At 43.3% G+C, this 27372-nt stretch overlaps 1 protein-coding gene across 2 annotated transcripts in view; it reads right to left on the bottom strand.

Annotated features, from left to right (window-relative positions):
• Positions 1–27372, bottom strand: part of LOC137325138 (serine/threonine-protein kinase N2-like) — a 98514-nt gene that overhangs the window by 51659 nt on the left and 19483 nt on the right. For both annotated transcript variants that reach the window (XM_067989886.1, XM_067989887.1), the window contains exon 2: positions 4436–4733. In XM_067989886.1, coding sequence (XP_067845987.1) covers positions 4436–4733 — 298 coding nt within the window. The remainder of the gene's footprint in view (positions 1–4435; positions 4734–27372) is intronic.

Genomic DNA, 27372 nt, shown 5'->3' with positions numbered 1-27372 from the left:
ATAATAGACTCCAAAATTTTACTCACCACAGATGTTAGGCTAACTGGTCTATAATTTCCAGCCTTCTGTCTACTACCCTTTTTTAAATAAGGGTGTTACATTAGCAGTTTTCCAATCTGCCGGGACCTTTGCCGAGTCCAGAGAATGAGTCACAATTTCCTCCAGCTCAACATTGGTAAGACCCTCGCCACTGATTCCATCCCCCTCCCAGACTATTGTCTCAGGCTGAATGAGACTTTGCAACATTGGCACCTTATTCGACCCGGAGCTGAGTTTTCAACCCTATATCCTCTCCATCGTCTACTTCCACCTCCGTAACATCACTAGTCTCCACCTCTACCTCAGCCCATCTGCTAATGAAGCTCTCATCCATTCCTTTGGCACCTCCACTCTTGACTATTCCACTGCTCTCCTGGCCAACATCCCATCCTCTTCCCTCCATAAACTTAAACTCACACAAAAGTCTGCTACCCACATCCTAACTCTCACCAAATCCCATTCAGCTATCTCCCCTGTGCTCAGTGACCTACATTGGCGCCCGGTCCATAAACACCTCAAATTTTAAAAATGCACAGTGTTCAAATCCCTCATCTCTGTAACCTCCTTCAGCCCTACAACTCTCCCAGAACTCTGCATTCCTCCAACTCTGGCCTCATGCATCCCCATGTCCCTTCACCCTACCATTAGCGGCCATGCCTTAGCTGTCTAGGCCCCACACCCTGGAATTCCCTCCCTAAACCTCTCTGCCGTTCCACCTCCCTCTCCTTTAATACCCTCCTTAAAGCCCACCCCTTGCCTATGTTTTGGTCACCCCTCCCAATAGTTCCTTCCACAGCTCAACATCGATTTTTGTCTGATTATGCCTTGGAATGTTTTTCTATATTTAAGGTGCTATATAAATGCAAGTGCTGTTGCACTAATTTTATTCTACCTGCCACCAAACTCTTTTGCCATTTAGTTTGCACGCTTGCAAGTGCTACTTCTCAGATTGCACATGCACATTTTCGACATGAGCACTGCTGCTGGATTGAGTGAAATCCTTACTGCTTGGTCAGCATGAACTTTAGAGAAGAGAAAGCTCTGGGGAATCCCATTATAGAGACAAATTAATGCAGCTGTGTTTACAGCGCTATTTATTGTTACTTCAGTTCAGAATGGGAATTATTGTCGTCACTGTCTGGGATTCTCTCCAGCTTTAAATGACTCTCTTGTTTTCATGAAATGTTCAATATACTGGTCATGTCAGTTGAGTGTCAGTGGTTTTGAAAGCTTCCGAGAGAGAAAAAAAATTAAAAGACAGGAACACTGTTTTGTTAAGGAAGTTCTTTGGCTGTAGATTTATTGATGACTACCAATAGAAATCATTAATTAATTACAGTGCAGAAGGATTTAATGGAGAAGAACCAGGCACTCCATACCCAACAGCCAGAGAACAGATTAAATTCATACATCAAGAATGACAAGTTTGACAGGTAGACCTAAAATTCAATCTCAAGTTTTTCTAGTTGGGTGTCAGACATTCAACTGCTTGAGACTGTCACTGAATGGGTGATGGGGCAAGGTAATGTTGAATTCTACAGCAAGAAAATGTGAATTAGTAATTGTTTATTAATCTAATCGTTTGTTGGATGAGGTGCTTCTAAAGGGAAAATAGTTATTGCCTCTCTTATGAAATGCCAAGAGTATGAGCAAAACTAACAGAAGAAAACAATGACTAAACAAAATTTAAAAAGGAGAAATAACACAAATATCCTACAGCCACAGTTTAGAATTAAACACAACAGCTACACAGATAAGCTTCAATTTAGTGCTCAACTGCTCTACACAGCAACATGCACCTAGTATGTGCATGCCAGAAAGATTATCAGAACAGTCACATGGCCTATTTTTCACAAAAGTAAAGTCTAACATAAAACTTAGAGAAAGTCTGAGTGAAGACATCCAGTTTTAACATTGCATACATTTTCAATGTAGTGCAATTTTCTAACAGCTGGCAATGAAAATGGGATCAATGTGTCTGCATTCAAAGTTACTGCATTGTAAACAGCACCAATGATCTTCTATCACTTTTCTCAATCTCAATGACACCAAGATGTGAGATCATATTTAGACATTATCCAAAGACATCAACAATCCGAATCAAACTACTTTATCAAGCTGGGAACAGAAAGTTATTTGTTAAGGACAGAATTACAAGCAACCTAAAAAAGATGTCTATTTAAGGTTTAATCAAAACATTCATGTAAACAAGGAAGTCACGATGAATCTTTATAAAACACTGGTTCAGCCACACCTGGAGTATTGTGTCCCGTTCTAGGCATCGCACTTTAGGAAAGATGTGAAGGCTTTAGAGAGGGTGCAGAAGAGATTTATTAGAATGATTCCAGGGATGAGGGACGTTGGCTACGTGGATAGACTGGAGAAGCTGGGGTAGTTCTCAGAACAGAGAAGATTGAGAGAAGATTTGATAGAGGTCTTCAAAATCACGAAGGGTCTAGATAGAGTTTGTAGAGAGGAACTGTTCCCATTGGCGGAAGGGTCAAGAACCAGAGGACATAGATTTAAGATGATTGGCAAAAGAACCAAAGGTGAGATACACAGTGAGTGGTTAGGATCTGGAATGCACTGCTAGAGAGGGTGGTGGAGGCAGATTCAATCATGGCTTTCAAAAGGGAACTGGATGAGTACTTGAAGGGAAAAATTTGCTGGGCTACAGGGATAGGGCGAGGGAGTGGGACTAGCTGGATTACTCTTGCATAGAGCTGGCATGAACTCGATGGGCCAACTGGCCTCCTTCCGTGCTATAACTTTTCTATGATTCTATTCTATTCTATTCTATAATATTGCCTTTGCTGATCCAGTGGATTACACTAGAAGTGAAAAAAATCAGTTAGATAACTGAAAAACCATTCCCAGCCCCCATTTTCTCCAATAGTGGAACAGCACTAGTCAAATCTCATAGTTTCATAGTCGGTAGAGCATAGGAGGCGGCCATTCGGCCCATCGTGCCTGCTCTTTGAAAGTTTCATCAAATTACACAGAAGTACTGTGCATTGGCCACCAATAAACATCAATAAAAAAACTCAGAAGAACTAACTGCCAAAAAAAATACAAAGAAAGAGCAATATAATGTTATCTTACACTAACGGTAGAGGATTTAAATCCTATTCTTTCGGGTAAGACATTAAACAGAGTCCCGATCTCTTTATATAATTCTGTCTAAAAGCAAGAACCACTGAAGCAGCAAGCACTGCAATATAAACTTGTACCAGTAGTTGATAGCAGAAGGAAAAAAGGCACCATAAAATCTTCACTGTGCAAACTTTTAAAAATCTCCGATGATTATAAAAAGGTTTGGGGAAAAAAAAGTTTGATCACCGCTAGTACCTTAAAAAAAAGGAAAACTAATTGCAAGAAACTGGAAATAAAAAAGTCGTCAGAACAATGCATTTGTAGTAATTGCAATGCAGCTTGGACCGTAATGATAACATATTCAGCTATATGAATTGCAACTGGCATGGCCCAGTGATGTGGAATGCTGACAAAGCTGCGTGCCATGGAGTTGCAGAATGTGGGTTCACACAACCTGAGTTAAAATTGAACAAAGTGTTTTTCCCCAATTTTTAGTATTTTGGTGTTGGGGGGGGTGGTGGGAGCAGAGAAGCAAAGAGAAAGGGAACAACAGGTTTATCTAGTTGTTATGCACTTCCTGGTAATCTGTTATACAGCCATATTAGTTAAGACCTAGGAGTATCGCCCTTGCTTGCTCTCTCAACCCAGGAAATGGTGTAATGCATAGCAACTTAAAAATGTCACTGCTGGACCATAAACCTAACTTGTCTATGTAGCACAATCTCATGCCTAATATCCACTCCCTGCACTAATCTTCACTGGGAATTACTGCTGAAAATAGTGCCCAACACATATGGCCAGTTAGATGTGGAAAGCTGGTTAATAGAGGGCACACTTAATTGCATGTCAGAACACACATTTATTTGTCTTTGAACAATTCTTTTTATTAAAATACAACTGTGCATTTACTGCTACGTTATGAATGGGCAGTTGATGACTAATGCGTGGGTTTGCCAGTTGCACTTGGAAAGTTATTTTGTTCCGTCAGCAGCGGAGACTCACTTTTACGTGGGTCTTGCCAGCTCTGCATTTGACCGCTATCTGATAAGGAATCTCACCATCTGGGAATGCAAAGGGGTTAAGCGACAGGGAAAGGCTGGCATTGCAGACCTCTTCCAAAACGAGAGTTGCAACGTAAAGGCACCCTGTTTGTTGTTGAACTTGCACTGCAGCTGTTGAAATTCATTCTCACTTTTCACATTCCACGTTAATGCAGAATAAACTAGACTCATATTCTCAGCCCACTAAAACTGTACAAAGAAAAATCGTATTAAAAAAACTACTGGCAATGTACGTCATTTACCTCCCAGCTCAGGATCCTTCACAACAATATGTGCATTCAACTCCTGCAGCTCTTGGTGAAGCTCGTCTAGTTTTTTGTTGGACTTTTTAAGCATATTTTCCACGTAGGCCAGATTTTTCTTATCAGTGGTGACTTTCTTGAGGTTCTCGGCTCCTTCCTTGATTTTAAGTTCCTTCCGTATTTCTCGCTTGATTTGATCCTTGATTTCGTCCAGCTTCTGTTGCACCATGGTGTCCGACAAGTCCAAGTTCTGGCCCAGGCCCAGGCACTCGGAGACTGGGTGACTTCGGGCATCAGCCTACAGAACAAGAGTTTCAAAGTAAGCATTTCAGTCTGAGAAAACTTTGTTTCGACAATGCAACCCCTGTGCAGAAATTAGATCATTTTTTAAAACTTGAAAAAAAATATTGTGCTAAAACAAACTATTCCATTGCACTAAACCAAATAAACCACTTGGCAATATATTAAGACTACAAATGCATACAGTACAGTCAGCCATCCACCTAATATGCAATATTTCAAACACTATATGGTTAAAAGTGTAAACACTTATTTAAAGATATACACCAAAAACATTACAAGTGATCACTTGCCAGTGCAAATAAGTTCAAATATGCTTTTTCTGAGGTTAAGCTAATCTTTTGAAAAAACTTACTGATCGAAATAAAAACACAGCTTGTACTTAGCCCACCATAATGCACAAAGAAACTATCAAATACAGTAGTTTTGACTACAAACATTCCCCACATCAGTATACTGGTAAGCAGTTTAAATCCTGCTTAGCCTAACAATGAATGACTGATGCAGTGACAGTATTTGTGGGCAAACTAATTAATCTGATTCTTGGGGAAGCAACATTACCTAAACCTTAAAATAAACTCAAATCAAGGACGTAATGCTGTACACGGCACATAGTTGTATTATGCACTTTAGCATAAGCGAGAAACAGAAAACATTACTGTGTAGTAGGCTTTCACTTGCACAAGAGTGGCTCCTGTATTAAATAGTTATATTTTATCAGAAGTCAAGCAGCTTAGAAATCTGTTTTTTGACATGCAGTGAGCACTACAAAAATGTGGAAAGCCAGAACAGAAGGAAATCATTCCTTTCATCTGGTTGGCCCTGAACAGTGTACGTGCAAGTCTTTCGGTTCCAACTGCACCCAAAATGGAAAGCAATGTGCAACTACACCATTGCAACAGGTAATGATGCCAGCTATTAACTACAGATGTGAACTGTTGTGTAGAAGAGTGCAGATGTGTATTTTTTATTCTGCTCAGTTAGTGCTCATTCATTTGTAGTGCTCAACTTTGTTAGGTAAGGGTATCAAGGGATTATGGAGCAAAGGTGGGTAAAAGGAATCGACGTACAGAGCAGCCATGATCTAAATGAATGGCAGAACAGGCTCGATGGGCTAAATGGCCTCCTCGTGTTCCTATGTTCCACTGCACACGAACAATAAAATATTCCTATACCAAATTAGAGGTTATATGCTCCAAACCAGTCCAAATTACTGAAATATAATTTTGTAACTTGGAAGAGGAACTGGAAACATTCCAAATTTTGACTCAAGTCAACACAAAAACACACCACTACAGCAGGGGGGAAAAAAAATGGACATAAGAACTAAGTTGTTGTTTCTGCTGGGGTACAGTTTTATGGTTGGGAGCTGCCTTCCTATTCCACGTAAGCTATTCTTCCTGGGTAAGCCCAGTGAGTGGTGGCTGACTATTCAGCCTTGGAAGGCATCACAGCAAAGACTGATCCTGTCCTCACCTGAAATCCACATGATCCTGAGAAAACACCAATCAAGAGTGGTAAGCCTAGCTGATTTTCTCCTTCTTAGCCCAAGGTATTAAGGCCAATTGTAGCATTCCAAGTGTTGCCTTGGCTGAAACTAGCTAACTCAGCAGAATGAGAATCAAATTTAGCACCTACAGACTTGTGTATACATTGTGGTAAAGGTCTTGCCAATGTTTAGCTGGAGGAAATTGTGGCTCATTCAAGACTGGATGTCAGGCAAGCAGTCTGACCACACAGGCAGTGGAGGGATCGAGAGGAGGTAAAGCTGGATGTCGTTGGCATTCATATGGAAGCTGACCTGCAGATGTCATGAAGGGGCAGCATTTGGATGAGGAAAAGGAGGTGGCCGAAGATAGATCCTTGGGGGACTGGAGCAGTAATGGTGCGAGGACTAGAAAAGAAGCCCTTGCCGTATATGCTCTGGCATTCACGCTGCCTTACGTAAGTGGCCACTGGTTTATTTATGAACATTAACAGTGAGCACCAGCAGGCTAATTTTGGAAAATATCAAAGCTGAGCCCAATTCTCTCCTTTCCTGGCACCTCCACGTGCAAGGGTCAATGTATAATAATCAGCAGCAATCTTGAACAATTTTCCCTTCCATAATCCAATCATGAGATCAATAAGGCCATTCAAAACAGAAAACTCTGTAGTTTCAGCCCCTGTGCACCCCCACTTCGAACAGACTTTTGATTAAGACTTGCACTATTTTTCCTGGGAGTCTATCCTAAGTGTTAATTATTCTTGTAAAGAACTTCTTCCCAACATCAGTCCTAAATTTGCCCATCACCAGTTTGAACCTATGTCCTTCTACTGACATAGTTTACCTAAAGTAATGTTCCAGATTTGTTTTTTCTGTACCTTTAATATTCCTCTACACTTCAATTAAGTCCCCTGTTCCCCGCCACCTACCCTCCTTCCACTGTCCCCAGTCACCTTCTTTCAAAGGCTAAAAGAACTCAGTTTCTCTAACCTTGCCTTCATTGATCATTCTTCCAAGGTTGGGGATCAGCCTTGGGGCTCTTCTCTGAACTGCTTACAGTACAGGAATTCTTTTCTTGCATCTTGGTGACTGAAATTGGATAAGGTACTTAATGTACCATCTGACCAGAGGACTATGCAGTTTTAGCATAACCTCCTCAGGCTTATCCTCTACTGATTGGTAATATTGTTTAATATTTCATTTGCTTTGTTGTTAATTGCTCCACAGTGTATTAAAAACTTGTATTTATAAAGCACCTTTAAAAAGGGAAACGTCCCAAGATGGTTTAAAAAGGGGAATGGATTTTAAAGAGCATTTTAAAAGGTGGAGAGCGCCTCTTAAAAGGAAAATAAAGTAGAAAGAAGAAGGAACCTGCATTTATATAGCATCTTTCATGACCTCAGATGTCCCAAAGCAGTTCATAGCCAATGCAGTACTTCTGAAGAGCAAGTACTTGAAATGTAGGGAAACTTGGCGGTCTTGCAAACAGCAATGAAGTAAATGACCAGATAATGTGTTTTAGCGATGTTGGTTGAGGGATAAATGCCGGCCAGGACACTGCTAACTGGCTGCATTTCAGCAAGTAGGACCGAAACAGCTGAAGACTGACACCAATGGTGGAGCTGGGAACATTGGGTCGGAAAATGCATACAACACTGGATTCAGAGGACAGAATGCAGGTAGGCTGGAGAAGATTGCGTGAGTAAGTGAAGGGATTTATAGAGGAAGATTTTAAAATTGATGCGTTGGGAGATAGGGAGCCAGTGCAAGACAGTGAGGACTGAGTAATGGGTAAGTGGGACGTAGTCTAGGTCAGAATATGGGCGGCAGAGCTCCAGGTGCATTGAAGTTTACGGAGGATGGAAGTTGGGAGGCCAGCAAGGAGGGTTTTGGAGAAATCGTGTTGCGGTGATGAACACGTGGATGAGGGTTTCAATGGCTGCAGGGAGAGATATGGTTATAGGCTATGCTGCGAAGGTAGAAATAAGTGGTCTTGGTGATGGATAGCATACGAGACTTGAACCTCAACACTGCATTGAAGAGGAGGCCATGGTTCCACAAAGAATGGCTCCGTCTGATTTAGCATGGAGGAGAGGACAATTGAGTCAGTGACAAGGGTGTGCAGTTTTTGGCACTGTTCAGGTGGAGGAAACTCTTTCATCTATCATTTTTTTTTTAATTCGTTCACGGGATGTGGGCGTCACTGGCAAGGCCGGCATTTATTGCCCATCCCTAATTGCCCTTGAAAAGGTGGTGGTGAGCCGCCTTCTTGAACCGCTGCAGTCCGTGTGGTGACGGTTCTCCCACAGTGCTGTTAGGAAGGGAGTTCCAGGATTTTGACCCAGCGACAATGAAGGAACGGCGATATATTTCCAAGTCGGGATGGTGTGTGACTTGGAGGGGAACGTGCAGGTGGTGTTGTTCCCATGCGCCTGCTGCCCTTGTCCTTCTAGGTGGTAGAGGTCGCGGGTTTGGGAGGTGCTGTCGAAGAAGCCTTGGCGAGTTGCTGCAGTGCATCCTGTGGATGGTGCACACTGCAGCCACAGTGCGCCGGTGGTGAAGGGAGTGAACGTTTAGGGTGGTGGATGGGGTGCCAATCAAGCGGGCTGCTTTGTCCTGGATGGTGTCGAGCTTCTTGAGTGTTGTTGGAGCTGCACTCATCCAGGCAAATGGAGAGTATTCCATCACACTCCTGACTTGTGCCTTGTAGATGTTGGAAAGGCTTTGGGGAGTCAGGAGGTGAGTCACTCGCCGCAGAATACCCAGCCTCTGACCTGCTCTCGTAGCCACAGTATTTATATGGCTGGTCCAGTTAAGTTTCTGGTCAATGGTGACCCCCAGGATGTTGATGGTGGGGGATTCGGCGATGGTAATGCCGTTGAATGTCAAGGGGAGGTGGTTAGACTCTCTTTTGTTGGAGATGGTCATTGCCTGGCACTTATCTGGCGCGAATGTTACTTGCCACTTATCAGCCCAAGCCTGGATGTTGTCCAGGTCTTGCTGCATGCGGGCTCGGACTGCTTCATTATCTGAGGGGTTGCGAATGGAACTGAACACTGTGCAGTCATCAGCGAACATCCCCATTTCTGACCTTATGATGGAGGGAAGGTCATTGATGAAGCAGCTGAAGATGGTTGGGCCAAGCACACTGCCCTGAGGAACTCCTGCAGCAATGCCCTGGGGCTGAGATGATTGGCCTCCAACAACCACTACCATCTTCCTTTGTGCTAGGTATGACTCCAGCCACTGGAGAGTTTTCCCCCTGATTCCCATTGACTTCAATTTTACTAGGGCTCCTTGGTGCCACACTCGGTCAAATGCTGCCTTGATGTCAAGGGCAGTCACTCTCGCCTCACCTCTGGAATTCAGCTCTTTTGTCCATGTTTGGACCAAGGCTGTAATGAGGTCTGGGGCCGAGTGGTCCTGGCGGAACCCAAACTGAGCATCGGTGAGCAGGTTATTGGTGAGTAAGTGCCGCTTGATAGCACTGTCGACGACACCTTCCATCAATTTGCTGATGATTGAGAGTAGACTGATGGGGCGGTAATTGGCCGGATTGGATTTGTCCTGCTTTTTGTGGACAGGACATACCTGGGCAATTTTCCACATTGTCGGGTGGATGCCAGTGTTGTAGCTGTACTGGAACAGCTTGGCTAGAGGCGCAGCTAGTTCTGGAGCACAAGTCTTCAGTACTACAGTGTCAGATAGTCTGACAGAACAGAGATGGTCAAGGATGCAATGAGGGAAGTACCGAAGACGTAAAATTTGGTGTTAGCATATATATGAAGGCTAACTCTGTACTTAAAGACAATAAATGACAAGTAAATATGTGTAATTCTACTTAAAAACCATACCATTCTCCCCAGTGCCTGAGTTCGAGTCACCATCTCTGAGCTACACAGACCAGGAAATACCTCCAGATCTCGTTCAACCTACATCTACATTGTTCAGCATGTGTGAATGCTAGTCATTTTTTTTACTTCCAATAAATGCAGTACCTTGTGTATTAAATTTTATCTATTACTGTTCTGTCCATTTACAGATTTTAATCGAACTCCTTTTGTAGGTCCCTAGCTGCTTCTCCAGTCTCAACTGCCTTCTAGCGTGGCACCAACTGTGTGCAGAGTTTCCATGGCTAAGCCAACACCTCTACTGAAATCAATTAACCCACAGATTGGAAATCGAGCCTAGACTTTCCTGGTCTGTGTAGCTCAGAGATGGTGACTCGAACTCAGGCACTGGGGAGAATGGTATGGTTTTTAAGTAGAATTACACATATTCAAACCCTTCCTGAGCCTTTTTGTTTTAAGAAAAAAAAAGTCTTCTTAAAATGTTATAAAATTTGACCCAGGGTCATCAGAAATCCACAGGTACTGATTTTCCTTGGAAAATATGGATTTCTCAAGTCGCTTCATCTTTCTGCAGCGGCATGCAATTTCTCTGCCAATAATCATGAATCAATGACCAGTCAACATCAGTCCAAAAACAACCAGAACAGTAGTGTCACCAGGATTTCAGTACTATGTGGACTTGAACGATGAGAAACAGCCGGTAGTAAAATGATTCCTTCCAGACTTGGACTATCAGAGAGCTGGACATAACATTAGGTTGAAGTACTGGTGGCTGATAGGTCAGTCACTGGTGCCAATAGTAGGGGCATTAAATATGATGTGATGAATTAAGAACATCACTTAAGAAGCAAGCCAAGCACAAATTTTCATCAGTCTATTGGTGCCAATGCACAAAACATGGATGACAACAAAACAGATTAATCGACAGAGCATTTTCTTAGAGCCTATCTACATTACAATATTGCATCCTGCTCAAATCACACTGCTTGTTGCCAAATTCGGCATTTTGTTCAGAGCTCTCAACCTGCCCATCCAGTTTGCGGCAGTTTTGCCAGCAGAAAACTTTCCAGTATTGCCGCTAATGATCTAAAGCTGCCGTAAAGTTTAAATAATATGAATGGGGAACAAAGGAAACCACAATTTACTGCACATATTGAAAGGTGCTTCACAATATAAATGCTGTATTACAGTATGGAATACAATAGGTAACAGAGCAACATAATAGGTTAACCGGTTGCTTTTGATAATAAGTTAACCTTTCTGTTTAAATGCAACTGCAGCTCTACCTAACATAATGTCTTCTATTATGGCTTGGGGAGGAAGGAATGTTACATTAACACTTAACAGAAGAAAACTAAGGGATAATTGGGAGAAGAATCTTTCTTCTAATTACTCTGGGGGGAGGAATCCATTGTACAATGGTTAAAGGAGGAATACTTAGAATATAATGGGTCTGTTGATGGCTATATAAATTTGGTGCCATTTGAGCCGTGTCCCAGGAATTTGTTAGTCAAGAATCTCCTTCCCCCAGTCATCAGGTATGGAACCAGAAAAGTTTACAGCTCGGCCATTTGGCCCATCATCTCTGTGCTGGCTCTTTTCTAATCCCACTGCCCTGTATCTTTCTCTCCTTTGTTTAGCCACTCTGTCCCTAAAGAACTGGTAACCGTGAACTACTTGTGCTTATATAAAGTCTTTAATGTAAGTAAATACTCAAGGTGCTTCACAAATTGAAGCAGACGGTGAAATGGAGACAAAGCCAAGGAGAGAGAGATTAGATGAAAAGATGGGTCTTCGAGCCTTTTAAAAAGGAGGAGAGGGTAGAGAAGAGGCAAAAGGGTTTAGGGACTGCTTTCCAACATCAAATTTTATGATTGCTGAACTGGAACAAGATCTCATCAGCATCAGGAAGACCAAAGCTATCAAGGGCTCAACACAACCTCCACTCCCTTGCAATCCATTCATTCTCAACCCCACTGGCCATGCCCAGACCATCTGCAATCTTGGTGTCCTGTATGATTCTGAAGTCACCTCCTACAATCTGCATTCCTTACATGCCCAGCCTCTTCTCCCATAGTAAATGTAAGGAGCTTGTGATTTTTTTGTTTCCAAAATTAAAGCCATCCATTCAGCAACCTCTGCCACCTCTCCTCTCCTACCCCTCACTCCGCCTAATCCAGCTCCAGTTTATCCCGCCCCCCCCAATCCTCAGCAGTTGCTCCTTAAAGCCTACCTTCACCTTCTCCCTTGAGCCTCTTCCAAACTAGATAGATCCTGACTACCCAACGTCCCCTACTTGCTTGCATGCTTGTTGATCATTCTCCATTTTCAAGCACTGTTCCACCTCTTTAAAAGTGTCATTGCTGCAGTTCTAAAAAAAACCGCCAATCTAGTTCCTCTATCTTGTCACTAAACTGTTGACCACCCAATTTCCCTTCCTGGCCCCCATGCTAGCTGATGTTGTAAATGATACGGGTACGGTAGCATAGTGGTTATGTTACTGGACTAGTAATCCGGAGTCATGAGTTCAAATCCCGCCACGGCAGCTGGGAAATTTAAATTCAATTAATTAAAAATTCAATTAATTAAATAAAATCTGGAATTAAAATACTAGTATCAGTAATGGTGGCCATGAAACTACCGGATTGTCGTAAAAACCCATTTGATTCACTAATGTCCTTTAGGGAAGGAAACCTGCCGTCCTTACCCGGTCTGGCCGATATATGACTCCAGACCCACAGCAATGTAGTTGATTCTTAATTGCCCTCTGAAATGGCCTAGCAAGCCACTCAGTTGTAAAATCTCGCGAAAAAAAGTCACAAGAAGAATAAATCCGGATGGACCACCCAGCATCGGACCACTAGGCATCGGACACGACAAAGGCAAACCAAGCCCAGTCGACCCTGCAAAGTCCTCCTCACCAACATCTGTGGACTTGCGCCAAAATTGGGAGAGCTGTCCCACAGACTAGTCAAGCAACAGCCTGACATAGCCATACTCACAGAATCATACCTTTCAGCCAACGTCCCAGACTCTTCCATCACCATCCCTGGGTATGTCCTGTCCCACCGGCAGGACAGACCCACCAGAGGTGGCGGTGCAGTGATATACAGTCAGGAGGGAGTGGCCCTGGGAGTCCTCAACATTGACTCTGGACCCCCATGAAATCTCATGGCATCAGGTCAACCATGGGCAAGGAAACCTCCTGCTGATTACCACCTACTGCCCTCCCTCAGCTGATGAATCAGTCCTCCTCCACATTGAACACCACTTGGAGGAAGCACTGAGGGTAGAAAAAGGCACAGAATGTACTCTGGGTGGGGGACTTCAATGTCCATCACCAAGAGTGGCTCGGTAGCACCACTACTGGCCGAGTCCTGGCAGGTGGTGAGCGAACCAACACAAGGGAAAAACTCACTGGACCTCGTCCTCACCAATCTACCTGTCGCAAATGCATCTGTCCATGACAGTATTGGTAGGAGTGACCACCGTACAGTCCTCGTGGAGATGAAATCCCGTCATCGCACTGAGGACACTATCCAACGTTTTGTGTAGCACTACCACCATGCTAAATGGGATAGATTCAGAACAGATCCAGCAGCTCAAAACTGGGCATCCATAAGGCACTGTGGGCCATCAGCAGCAGCAGAATTGTATTCCAGCACAATCTGTAACCTCATGGCCCAGCATATTCCTCACTACCATTACCAACAAGCCAGGGAATCAACCTTGGTTCAACGAGGAGTGTAGAAGAGCATACCAGGAGCAGCACCAGGCGTACCTAAAAATGAAGTGCCAACCTGGTGAAGCTACAACTCAGGACTACATGCATGCTAAAACAGCGGAAGCAACATGCTATAGACAGCTAAGCGATTCCACAACCAATGGATCAGATCACAGCTCTGCAGTCCTGCCACATCCAGTCGTGAATGGTGGTGGACAATTAAACAACTAACGGGAGGAGGAGGCTCTGCAAACATCCCCATCCTCAATGATGGTGGAGTCCAGCACGTGAGTGCAAAAGACAAGGCTGAAGCGTTTGCAACTATCTTCAGCCAAGTGGATGATCCATCTCGACCTCCTCCCGATACCCCCACCATCACAGAAGCCAGTCTTCAGCCAATTCGATTCACTCCACATGATATCAAGAAACGGCTGAGTGCACTGGATACAGCAACGGCTATGAGCCCCGACAACATCCGGCTGTAGAACTAGCTGCGCCTCTAGCCAAGCTGTTCCAGTACAGCTACAACACTGGCATCTACCCGACAATGTGGAAAATTGCCCAGGTATGTCCTGTCCACAAAAAGCAGGACAAATCCAATCCGCCCAATTACCGCCCCATCAGTCTACTCTCAACCATCAGCAAAGTGATGGAAGGTGTCGTCGACAGTGCTATCAAGCGGCACTTACTCACCAATGCTCAGTTTGGGTTCTGCCAGGACCACTCGGCTCCAGACCTCATTACAGCCTTGGTCCAAACATGGAGAAAAGAGCTGAATTCCAGAGGTGAGGTGAGAGTGACTGCCCTTGACATCAAGGCAGCATTTGACCGAGTGTGGCACCAAGGAGCCCTAGTAAAATTGAAGTCAATGGGAATCTGGGGGAAAACTCTCCAGTGGCTGGAGTCATAACTAGCACAAAGGAAGATGGTGGTGGTTGTTGGTGGCGGTTGTTGGTGGCCAATCATCTCAGCCCCAGGACACTGCCTCAAGAGTTCCTCAAGGCAGTGTCCTAGGCCCAACCATCTTCAGCTGCTTCATCAATAACCTTCCCTCCATCATAAGGTCAGAAATGGGGATGTTCGCTGATGATTGCACAGTGTTCAGTTCCATTCGCAACCCCTCAGATAATGAAGCAGTCCGAGCCCGCATGCAGCAAGACCTAGACAACATCCAGGCCTGGGCTGATAAGTGGCAAGTAATGATCATTTGCAACAAGAGAGAGTCTAAACACCTCCCCTTGACATTCAACCGCATTACCATTGCCGAATCCCCCACCATCAACATCCTGGGGGTCATCATTGACCAGAAACTTAACTGGACCAGCCATATAAATACTGTGGCTACAAAAGCAGGTCAGAGGCTGGGTATTCTGCGGCGAGTGACTCACCTCCTGACTCCCCAAAGCCTTTCCACCATCTACAAGGCACAAGTCAGGAGTGTGATGGAATACTCTCCACTTGCCTGGATGAGTACAGCTCCAACAACACTCAAGAAGCTCGACACCATCCAGGACAAAGCAGTCCGCTTGATTGGCACCCCATCCACCACCCTAAACATTCACTCCCTTCACCACCGGCGCACAGTGGCTGCAGTGTGTACCATCCATAGGATGCACTGCAGCACCTCGCCAAAACTTCTTCGACAGTACCTCCCAAACCCGCGACCTCTACCACCTCGAAGGACAAGAGCAGCAGGTACATGGGAACAACACCAGCTGCACGTTCCCCTCCAAGTCACACACCATCCCGACTTGGAAATATATCGCCGTTCCTTCATCGTCGCTGGGTCAAAATCTTGGAACTCCCTTCCTAACAGCACTGTGGGAGATCCTTCACCACACAGACTGCAGCGGTTCAAGGCGGCGGCTCACCACCACCTTCTCGAGGGCAATAAATGCCGGCCTCGCCAGCGACGCCCAGATCCCATGAACAAATAAAAAAATGATTTGTTCTTCTCAGATACTCTCGCTTTCAAAATTGCCGTCACCATCTCTTCCTTAACCCTTCTATACTTGCAAAGTACCACCCATTTTTCAACCTCCCTTTCCTCTCCAAAGTTCTTGAACATGCCCCCTCCCAAATCAGTGTTCACCTTTTTTGCAACTCCATGTTTGAATCTCTCCAATCAGGTTTCGATCCCTGCCATACTGCCGTAGCATTGAAACTGCCCTAATCAAAGACACAAATGACATCCTCTGTAACTGTGGTGCATTATCCCTCATCAACCTCTCTGTAGCTTTTGACACTGGGATTACAGACCTCCTCCACTGTCCAACTCAGTGGGATTACCCTCGCTTAGTTCCAATCTTACCTATCTGATCATAGCCAGAGCAGCTCTAGCAATGACTTCTCTTCCTGCCCCTGCACCGTGACCTCTGGAGCCAACCCCCAACAAGGATCTGTATTTGACCCTCTTCTCATCCTCATCTGCACGCCGCCCCTTGTGATATCATCCGCAGACATGAGGCCCGTTTCGACATGTACAATGACGAACCCAGGTCTACCTCTCCACTGCCGTTGTCAGACTGCATGTATGATATCCAGTCTTGGACGAGCCACAACTTCTTCCAGTTAAACATTAGGCAGATTGAAGCCATCTTCCTCGGTCCCCACCACAAATTCCGTAACCTCATTACCGATTCCATCTCCCTTCTTGGCCACTATCTCAGGCTGAACCAGACTGTGCACAACTTCAGCATCCTACTCGACCCCAAGCTACGCTTCTGATCCCACATCCTCTCCATCACAAACACCGCCTACTTCCGCCTCCGGCTCTGCCTCAGCACATCAGTCACTGAAACCCTCATCCATGCCTTTGTCACCTCCAGCCGGCCTCTCATTCTCCACTCACCGTAAATGTCAGTCTGTATCCTATCTCACTTACCCATCTCATCATGTTTTAATTCCTTATTGGCCTTGCCTCTCCTTATCTCTCGAACCTCCTCCAGCCCTACAATACTCCCCTTCTCCTCGACACTGGTCTTTTGTGCATCCCCTTGCCTTCGTATCATCATTGGCGGCCGTTCAACCAACTAGGCCACCCGTTCTGGAATTCCCTCCCATACCCCTAAAATGAGTATTAAATTTTCCCTGCACCGATAATTAAAGCATTGCATTGTACTGTTTCACTGCATTGCTAAGTCTATTTGTGCCTAAGGATACACACCCACCTCTAGTCTCAAATAAAACCTGGCATGAGCTATGGTCAGGTACTAAACTGCTTATCGCATAGCTTCAGAAAAAATACCTTGGGTAAATGCAAGAATTTAAATAATATTACTTTGTTTCCCAATAATCAACTGATTATTTGATAAGCTTGCACTGATTAATCCATTAGCAAGTCCTTTCACATTAACACAATATTACCAGCCATCTACATCAGATGCCTACTGCCAAAAATAATAAAAGCACACCATGAATTACACAGCGTTAAAAAAATAATAGACAGATGCTGCTGCAATGACACTCAGGTATACAGACCAGGGAAGTCCCAAACTCAATGCCTAATCCCCAAATTCACCGATCTCAAATCAGGCTGGCACTAAACTTGGCTGCAATGTCCATGGGAAGGGAATGTTAAAAATATTCCTGCTTCTAATTGCTATACAATAACCCCTGCCAGAACTGCGCATTTAGACATCTCAGGATTGGAGATGGTTGTCCCATTCTCAGTCAGGATGCCTGCCAGCATTCACTGTTCAGGTTCACATATGAACCTGGGCAAGGTACTGAAGAATAACCGCCACCCATGGAACCATACCCTGGGGTGGGAGTCAATGTTTTCAGGAGAGGGAGGGAGATAAACATACAAACCCAGGAATTGTTTTCACGGCCTTTATGAAATAGTTGAGATTATGTTCTAAACCACATTTGCCTCAGACTTGCTGTTTCAGATGCCATTTCAATCCCTTGATGAGATTACTGCCTTATCATCACACCTAGGTATCTTTCTTTTTTAAAAAAAACCCTAGGTGGATAAAAACACGCCAAAAGTGATACTTATAAACTGGTAATACTTGACCAGCACCTATATACCTGTGGAAACCGATTTTGCTGTATTCCCGTTGCAGCAAGCATCCCAGCAACAGCATACAGAAATTGCCATCTATGTAGAATCACTACAGCACAAGGAGGTTTGTATCCCGTCCAATAAGAACACATGAATTTCTTTGTTTACAAAATTGAGACCATCCGCTCAGAAATCTCCGCCTCCTTCCAACCCAGCTTTCTCCCACGTTCGGCAGCGATTAGTCTTTAAATTTAGTCAATTACATCAAAAGTAGCACACAAAGGGTACGTATAACACACACTCTCACTATATTAAAAAAATGCACAATTTTCGCAAGTTTCAAATTAGGCCTTTTAAACTTCCAACCAATTCTAGAGATAGAAAAATGCAGCTACCCGATAGCCTAGTGGAGTGAAGCACTAAACCATACGAATCAGAAGTTCCCAGATTCAACTCCTAGTCTGTACTAAGTTAGCTGATCTCAACTGTGGCAGCTGTTGCAATGTTACAATTGGCCTCAGTGTCCCTAAGTTTTGGGAAAGAAGAGCTCTCTATCCTTATTCAGTGACTCCTGTTGGGGGTGTCCATATATCTGGATGTCAACTGAGCAGAAGATCACTCATGAAGAGTAATCACCTGTGTGAGGTACCATAGGTGGAACTGTACCCCAGGAGGAGTCAGCACCTTCAAACGACGAGAGAAGAAAAGCAAAAAACATATACACTTACCGTATAGACAAGCGCTACAGACTACCATTTTATTGATGTACTTAAATAGCATTATCTATTTTTCTATTCTGAAAACTGCAATATATTCATAAAGTTAGAAATTTCAAAACACCCATAAAGTTAGTGAAAATGCAGACCAGTGCAATCCTATACAAACATCACTACAACTTGAAAAATATGTGCAACATGCACTAAAAGCTCAGTTTCTTTTCAATAGAGATTTAACTGGTTTACTTCTTCAAAAAATAACTCCTAAAGTATATCCAAGTAGTTCCAGTGTTCCACAACGTTTCTACAACACAGAATCTTTGATAAGACTACTAGTGAATTTTCAACATAGGGCTAAATTGTAATGCAGGTTCTTAGGGAAAAGTGCATGGTGCTAATGCAATACTTTTTTTGCTTAGGTGATTTCCCTTCCCCACCCCACCTCTAATATAAACAGGTTTCCAGAGACCCCTTATCCTAATTTACAAGCATTAACCCAAGAAAACATGAGAATACATCAACAGAAGGAACAGCCGAGTAAGTCAACAAATATAAAAAAGCATATAGGAACAGAAGTAGGCATTCAGCCCCTTGAGCCTGCTCCGCCATTCAATTCGATAATGTCTGATCTGTATCTCAACTCCGTTTACCCGCCTTGGTTCCATATCCCTTACCTAACAAAAATCCATCAATCTGAGTTTTGAAATTTTCAATTCACACAGTCTCAACAGCTTTTTGGGGGACAGAGTTCCACTACCCTTTGTGTGAAGAAGTGCTTCCTGGCATCACCCCACAGCTGATGATGGACAGAAATCTAATGATTTTGAGGAGCCCTGGGATTCTATCGGGGATCCTCAGGGTCTGGGGAATCCAGGTTTTAAAGAATCATGTTTAGTAGCCATTAGATAGTAACATTTAATGATAGAAATTATGTCCATTTTGTAAACACTTCTGAAGCCCAGCTAAGAAAAGGTATATTATTGAACCCCATCTCCAAATTCAAAGTAATTTACTATTGTGTTTAAAGTTTGTACGAGACAAGAGACCTCAGTCAGATGTGCGCGCTCAAGTGCAGAGTGGGAAAAGGCGGGGTGGGGGGGGCGTTTAAAAGGAAATTAATCAAATCCAAACTAAAGCATAATGGTGGGCTTATGATATTTCCATACTATGCCCACTTGAACTGTGTGACACCCAGAAGTACAATTATAAATTTTATTCTTCCAAACTTGGGTTGTGTCTGCAAAGATAAATTTGATCTATACTTAAGACATACTTGCTCTCGAGGCAGTACAAAGAAGGTTCACTCGGTTAATCCCGGGGATGAGGGGGTGGACATATGAGGAGAGGTTGAGTAGATTGGGACTCTACTCATTGGAGTTCAGAAGAATGAGAGGCGATCTTATTGAAACATAAGATTGTGAAGGGGCTTGATCGGGTGGATGCGGTAAGGATGTTCCCAAGGATGGGTGAAACTGGAACTAGGGGGCATAATCTTAGAATAAGGGGCTGCTCCTTCAAAACTGAGATGAGGAGAAACTTCTTCACTCAGAGGGTAGTAGGTCTGTGGAATTTGCTGCCCCAGGAAGCTGTGGAAGCTACATCATTAAATAAATTTAAAACAGAAATAGACAGTTTCCTAGAAGTAAAGGGAATTAGGGGTTACGGGGAGCGGGCAGGAAATTGGACATGAATTTAGATTTGAGGTTAGGATCAGATCAGCCATGATCTTATTGAATGGCGGAGCAGGCTTGAGGGGCCGATTGGCCTACTCCTGCTCCTATTTCTTATGTTCTTAAACAGCATTAGGGTGAAGCACAAAGTTATAGGTCTGTTCACTGGTGGTGGGAGCAACCTGAGCTAATCATAGAATCATACAGCACAGGAGTCGTCCATTTGGCCCGCCGTGCCTGTGCCAGCTCCTTGAAAGAGCTGTCCATTTTAGTCCCACCCCAGCTTTTTCCCCATAACCCTGCAAATTAGTCCTCTTCAAGTACATGTCCAATTGCCTTTTGAAAGTTTCTTTGGAATCTGTTTCCACCACCCTTTCAGATAGTGTGCTCCAGATCTAAATCACCCTCTGAAAATAATTCTCATTTTTTTTTATTATTCGTTCATGGGATGTGGGTGTCGTTGGCAAGGCCAGCATTTATTGCCCATCCCTAATTGCCCTCAAGATGGTGGTGAGTTGCCTTCTCGAACCGCTGCAGTCGTGTGGAGTTCCAGGATTTTGACCCAGCGACGATGAAGGAACGGCGATATATTTCCAAGTCGGGATGGTGTGTGACCTGGAGGGGAACTTGCAGGTGGTGGTGTTCCAGTGTGCCTGCTGCTCTTATCCTTCTAGGTGGTAGAGGTCGCGGGTTTGGGAGGTGCTGTCGAAGAAGCCTTGGTGAGTTGCTGCAGTGCATCCTGTGGATGGTACACACTGCAGCCACTGTGCGCCGGTGGTGAAGGGAGTGAATGTTTAGGGTGGTGGATGGGGTGCCAATCAAGCGGACTGCTTTGTCCTGGATGGTGTCGAGCTTCTTGAGTGTTGTTGGAGCTGCGCTCATCTAGGCAAGTGGAGAGTATTCCATCACACTCTTGACTTGTGCCTTGTAGATGGTGGAAAGGCTTTGGGGAGTCAGGTGGTGAGTCACTTGCCGCAGAATACCCAGCCTCTGACCTGCTCTTGTAGCCACAGTATTTATGTGGCTGGTCCAGTTAAGTTTCTGGTCAATGGTGACCCCCAGGATGTTGATGGCGGGATATTCGGCGATTGTAATGCGGTTGAATGTCAAGGGGAGGTGGTTAGACTCTCTCTTGTTGGAGACGGTCATTGCCTGGCACTTGTCTGGCGAGAATGTTACTTGCCACTTATGAGCCCAAGCCTGGATGTTGTCCAGGTCTTGCTGCACGCGGGCTCGGACTGCTTCATTATTTGAGGGGTTGCGAATGGAACTGAACACTGTGCAATCATCAGCGAACATCCCCATTTCTGACCTTGTGATGGAGGGAAGGACATTGATGAAGCAGCTGAAGATGGTTGGGCCTAGATGGTGCCCTGAGGAACTCCCCATAGTTATTTTGCCAATTATTTCAAATCCATGACATCTGGTTACTAACCCACTTGCCAGAGGAAACAGTTTTTCCCCACTTGCTCTATCAAAACCCCATATAATTTTGAATACCTCTATTAGGCCTCCCCTTAACCTTCTCTGCTCTAAGGAGAACAATCCCAGCTTCTCCAATCTCTCCACGTAACTGAAGTCCCTCATCCCTGGTATCATCCTGGCAAACCTCCTCTGTACTCCCTCCAAGGCTTTGACATCCTTCCTAAAATGTGGTGCCTAGAATTGTACACTAAGATCAGAAAAATCATATGGCACAACTAAGGTACATTACCATAAATGCAAATTTTCCCAGTGTGCCAGCATCAATACAACAAGGCCCTCTTTTTTCATTACAGTTGTCAGACATATTTGGGAGCTATTTAATATTTGCTCAGTGATAATGCAAATGATTTTGAAACAATGGAATGATACATTGTACATCAAAGGACAGCCTTTCAGCCAACATTTCACCTGTAAAATGTTAGAGCTCTGCATTGCTATTTATGCTGAAAACTGAGAGCCAAGTATTGTGCCGATAATGTTTCCATTTTCAAAAACAATAACAAACCAGTCATTCAACTGTATATGACCTGCCTGCTTAAACAGATGAACATTAACTCTAGCAAGACAGTGATCATCTCTTTCAATGGATACAATATCAATGTAACAAACCCAACTTGACTGCATCAATTAGCAGAATCACTAGTTTATAAGTTAGACACAGGTGGGGCAAGAGGTTGTACTTTCAATTTGGAAGCTTCATCTGCGTTGTATGCACAGAACATGGCAATTTTTTGATGCTAAATTTTGAATATTCTCTTAATATTTTTGGCTTTATTCAAAAACCAATACTCTAAACTAATTAAATGGCTTTTTCAGAAAATTATGAAGCTTTAAAAAGAATTAGGGGGCATAGTCACAGGATATGGCAGCGCTGCCCATTTAAGACTGAGATGAGGAGGAATTTCTTCATGCAGAGGGTTGTGTTTCTTTGGAATTCTCTACCCCAGAGGGCTGTGGATGCTGAGTCATTGAATATATTCAAGGCTGAGATGAATAGATTTTTGGACTCTAGGGGAATCAAGGGATGTGGGGATCGGGCGGGAAAATGGAGTTGAGGTCGAAGATCAGCCATGATCTGACTGAATGGCGGAGCATGCTCGAGGGGCCGTATGGCCTACTCCTGCTCCGATTTCTTATGTTCTTATTACAGAAAATTAACTGACCAGTGTTCAAAAGGTCCTGAAATGCTATAGATATGAGAACTACAAATAGTTTCCAAACTTAGAACTTTCGAGGAGGTGACCGTTTTAAGAAAAACCATTCAAATTTGCTGGAAATACTAGGAGGTTGATCAGCATATGAAAGACAGGTTAATGCTTTGGGTGTAAACTTCATCAATTCCGCTAAAATTACACCCAAAACATTAATCTATCCTTTTTTCCTTTTTAAGTGCATCCCCAACATTGCGTTTAAAGCAATTGCTCGCAGCCACCCTTCATCTTAATTACAGAGTTTAGTCAGCTTTGAGAGTTTACAGTATAATTTTTTTGATTTGCTTGTGCAATAAATGTATAGACGAGTGAGTGTCAACATCGTTGTCAGCCTAAATTTTTTCCCACTTTCTCACCAGCAAATGTTCTACCTTTATGAAACTGGAATATACTCATTATTATGACACTTAAATCCCAAAGTATATTGCAAAACAAACACCCTTATTTTCTGGCATTTAAAAGGTTATTGGAAATCACGTCATTCACTTAACTTTAGAGAATGGTACATCTTAAGTTTTAAACCTATTGAAATCCTGGATTAAATATGCACTTTAATATGCAGTAGAATTTCCCTTCTCCTCTGTAAAAGAACTTGCTTTCAATTAATGCCCCCATCATATCTCAAACATCTCAAAGCGCTTCACATTCAGTGAGCTACTCTGAACGGCAATCACTATTTTGTCAACAAACATGGCACCCAATTTGTGCACAGTAAGATCCCATAACCATGCGATTTTTTTTTGGTGGTGTTGGTTGATGTAAAAATTTCAGCCTGGACTTTATAAATAGGGGAAACCACTCTTGCAGGTGGATAATGGAAAGTGGTAGATCATTGAGGTCTTGCGGCAACATCCTTATCTAAGGAAGGATATATTTGCCCTAGAGGCGGTGCAGCGAAGGTTTACTAAATTAATTCCAAGGATGAGAGGGTTGTCCTTTGAGGCGAGGTTGAGTAGAATGGGCCTATACTCTCTGGAGTTTAGAAGAATGAGAGATAATCTCATTGAAACTATAAGATCATGAGGGGGCTCGACAGAGTCAATGCTGAGAGGTTGTTTCCCATGGCTGGAGAGTCTAAACCTAGGACGCACAGTTGGAGAAAAAGGGGTCGGCCATTTAACACTGAGATGAGGATGAATTTCTTCACTCAGAGGGTTGTGAATCTTTGGAATTCTCTACCCCAGAGGGCTGTGAATGCTGAGTCACTGAATATATTGAAGACTGAGATACAGATTTCTGGACTCTAGGGGAATCAAGGGATATGGGGATCGGGCAGGAAAGGGAGTTGAAGTCGAAGATCAGCCATGATCTGATTGAATAGCAGGGCAGGCTCGAGGGGCCATGCAGCCTACTCCTGCTCCTATTTCTTATGCTGTTATGTAACAGCCAAGGCACAGAAATGAAAATAAATACAATAAATATCAATTTGAACTTGATCTTTCTTGCGCAGTAAATTTGATTTATACCACACGAGATGGGTTGTGTAATGAAGCTTTGTCTTCTGCAAGGCTCTGCCTTGTCAAAATTACCTGCTGTGAATACGGACCTTGCTGTAAATGCTTGTTTGCCATACTGTTTAATGCCAGTGAGTACACTTAAGACTTAATGAGCAAAAAAAAGAGAAACTGAAAATTAAAGCCTCACCCAAACACTTTTGTTCTCAAATAATGAGATTGCCATAATCTCGTTTTGGAATTTACATACTGTTGTATAGACTGTTGCATTTGCAGAGATAAAATTTCCTCAGATAAACATACTTTGGAAAGTTGATAACATTTTCTTTACTACTCCATTCAGTTTTGTGGGGTTTGTTTTTACATCATCCAGCCATTCTCATTCTGTAACTGGTCTTATTGTTACTACATTTCGTAATTTGTGCTCTACTACAAACTTTCCTTCTCAGCTATACCGGTTTACTATTTTATCAATCAGCTGCAGATCAGTATTCCCTAACCCAGGAAAGATGTGGACAGACTCTGACTGATCACCATTGGGCGAGTGCACCGGGGTGGGGGGGGGGGGGGAGCGCGAACACACACACACACACACACACACACACACACACACACACACACACACACACACACAGGACGGAGAGAGAAAAAAAAAGACAGAGAGCCAGGGGGAAAGAGAGTGAGTGTGATGTAGGGCATGGGCAGGCAATATTCATGAGGTGACAGCAGTCTTAGCAGTGGACTAGATGTGAGGTTTGAAGTTGTACTCAAGATCAAAACAGTACACCAAAGTTTTAAGCCTACAAGTTGAATCTGAGTGAGCAGTCAGTGGGAGAAGAAACTAGCTCCAAGGTGCAAACATTCTGGTAGAAGCCAAAAAGGATGGCTTTGGTCTTCAATGTGAAAATGGAGAAAGTTGAGGCGCACGTGAACTTGATTTGCAACAAATAATCAGACAGCGTAGTGATGGTCATGGAATCATGGATGGAGCAGAGAGGTAACCCCGGCTGAGATCAGTTAACTCAGCATAGACTGGGTTTGAACATTGGATCTACCTGGTCTGTGTGGTTGAACTACACCGGTTAAACTTGTTAAGGCATTTTGGGAGCTTCAAGGTTAAGAGTCAAGCAGCTGAACAATTTTTCTATTGCAAAAACTGAGGGACTAAATCCATGGAGAAGTACTGTAAAATCCATTCTATTCTATCAGTGCAATAAACTACACAACACACTTGAGAACATTTAAATATACACGGTGCAACTTGTTCAATTTTATAGTATCGAAATATGCTTCAGATCAGTGCTCAGTATAGACAACAACTACCATCAGCATCTCCAGAATGCTGACTATTTTATATTTTGCCTTGATTTGTATGAGTAAGAGGATCATGCTCTAATGTCAGTTGTTTTTTGTGTATGAGATCTGCTATTTTAGGGCCACTAGACACATGTTTTCTTTGCCAGCCTCCCACATGCCCAAGTGCACAACCTGCTGGATATGATGTCTGAAGCAGAATAGAAACGTGACTTTTCCTTCTGTCTCCTTATTCCCTTTCTTCCCAACCTACTGCCACCATTTCACTAATTCATCTTAGAGTTTCATCTCTCCTAGTCCAGTTTCCTATACATAACCACCATTATTCAACCTTGATTCCAGATTTCATAATTGCATTCAGCAGATGGCATCTTATAGTAGCCTATAACCGTAATAGGCTATTTTAATTCAACTTACATTATAATAAAACTAATAGCATTATCTTGATTAGGAATTTTGTTAAGGGGATATTTTCAAAAAACAGTCCTTTTGAAAGAAGGCTAAACTGAACTAGATAATAGCTGCTGCTTGTTAATTTTATCTGTTCTTACTGATTCTGATTACACAATTATAATGAATACTGAGCAACAAAAAAATCTCCATTATGTCTCAATTTTGTCTTTCTGCTTCATGAAATCTGCAAGAACCAACGAATAAAGCCCACACACACACACCTTCATCAGTGAAGCCTGATAGAGATCAATCAGAAACTGTCCACATCTTTCCAGGATTATAGACTGCTCAGTTCTCGATGCAGCTGACTGCTTAGCAAGATGAAATTCTTCAGCAGTTACTCTGTGAGTAAATGTACTTTCTGCTGATATACAGACTGGGAAGGGCCTAGGTTTAATGCCTGGCCTGTACTGAGTTAACTGATCTCAGCCAAAATGACAGGCTACAGAACAGTTATCTGTAATATGCCAGAGGGAAGAGAAATTTTTTCAAAAAATAAATCAACCACAGGTTCACACTTCCGAGTGCTGTCCAGTGACCCCTCCAGACAAGCAAGCACAAGTGTGCGCAAGCCGCTCTCTCTGTTCTCTCCCCCCAACTCTGAAGGACAGGATTGAGTTTTAATGTAACGTCCTACACAACCAGGTAGGCTGCCAACCTGTGCTGTCTAGGCTCACATGAAAAATGGCTAGCTGGGCAAGGTAACCATGCAAATATACAGCAGCATCAATTGCCACTTTGAGAAAAGGGGAGATGATTAGAAAGAAGGGAGGAAAGAAAAGAGAATGAAGCATACTTTTGTGAAAAATAGGTTTCTGTAAACAAAAATTACATTTTGCAATGGGTGGTATTTGTATGCTTACATTATTTCAGTAAACATACCTTTAACTCATTATTCTCCAGCACAAATATACACACAAACAACTGCAGAGAGTAGCCAAGTAACGACAAATTTGCTGCTAGTAATTGTGTTAAGCACTATCAATACCACCCCACAATGTCATTGCCTTCACAAACTTCCTTAATCTTGCTCATTCAGCATCAAATAGCTATTTGCATTTTGTTATTTTTAGTGCCATAATGCAAACTCTAATGATCTGTGCCAGTGTTAAGGTTTTACAGAATAGCCAGATGACAGATAAACAGCAAGTTAACGGGGTTCATTATCGTCATGGAAAAATGGACAGTTACAGAATTCATTGCCCAAACACTGGTAAAATTCCTGGAAAATATCAGAACCCCATTTAATATGAAGGGTTGCGAT

The sequence above is a fragment of the Heptranchias perlo genome, chromosome 9 (genome assembly GCF_035084215.1).
Source record: "Heptranchias perlo isolate sHepPer1 chromosome 9, sHepPer1.hap1, whole genome shotgun sequence".
In the NCBI taxonomy this organism is placed as follows: Eukaryota; Metazoa; Chordata; class Chondrichthyes; order Hexanchiformes; family Hexanchidae; genus Heptranchias; species Heptranchias perlo.
Note: the sequence above shows the minus strand (reverse complement) of the source record. Positions and strands in the feature narration are given on the sequence as shown.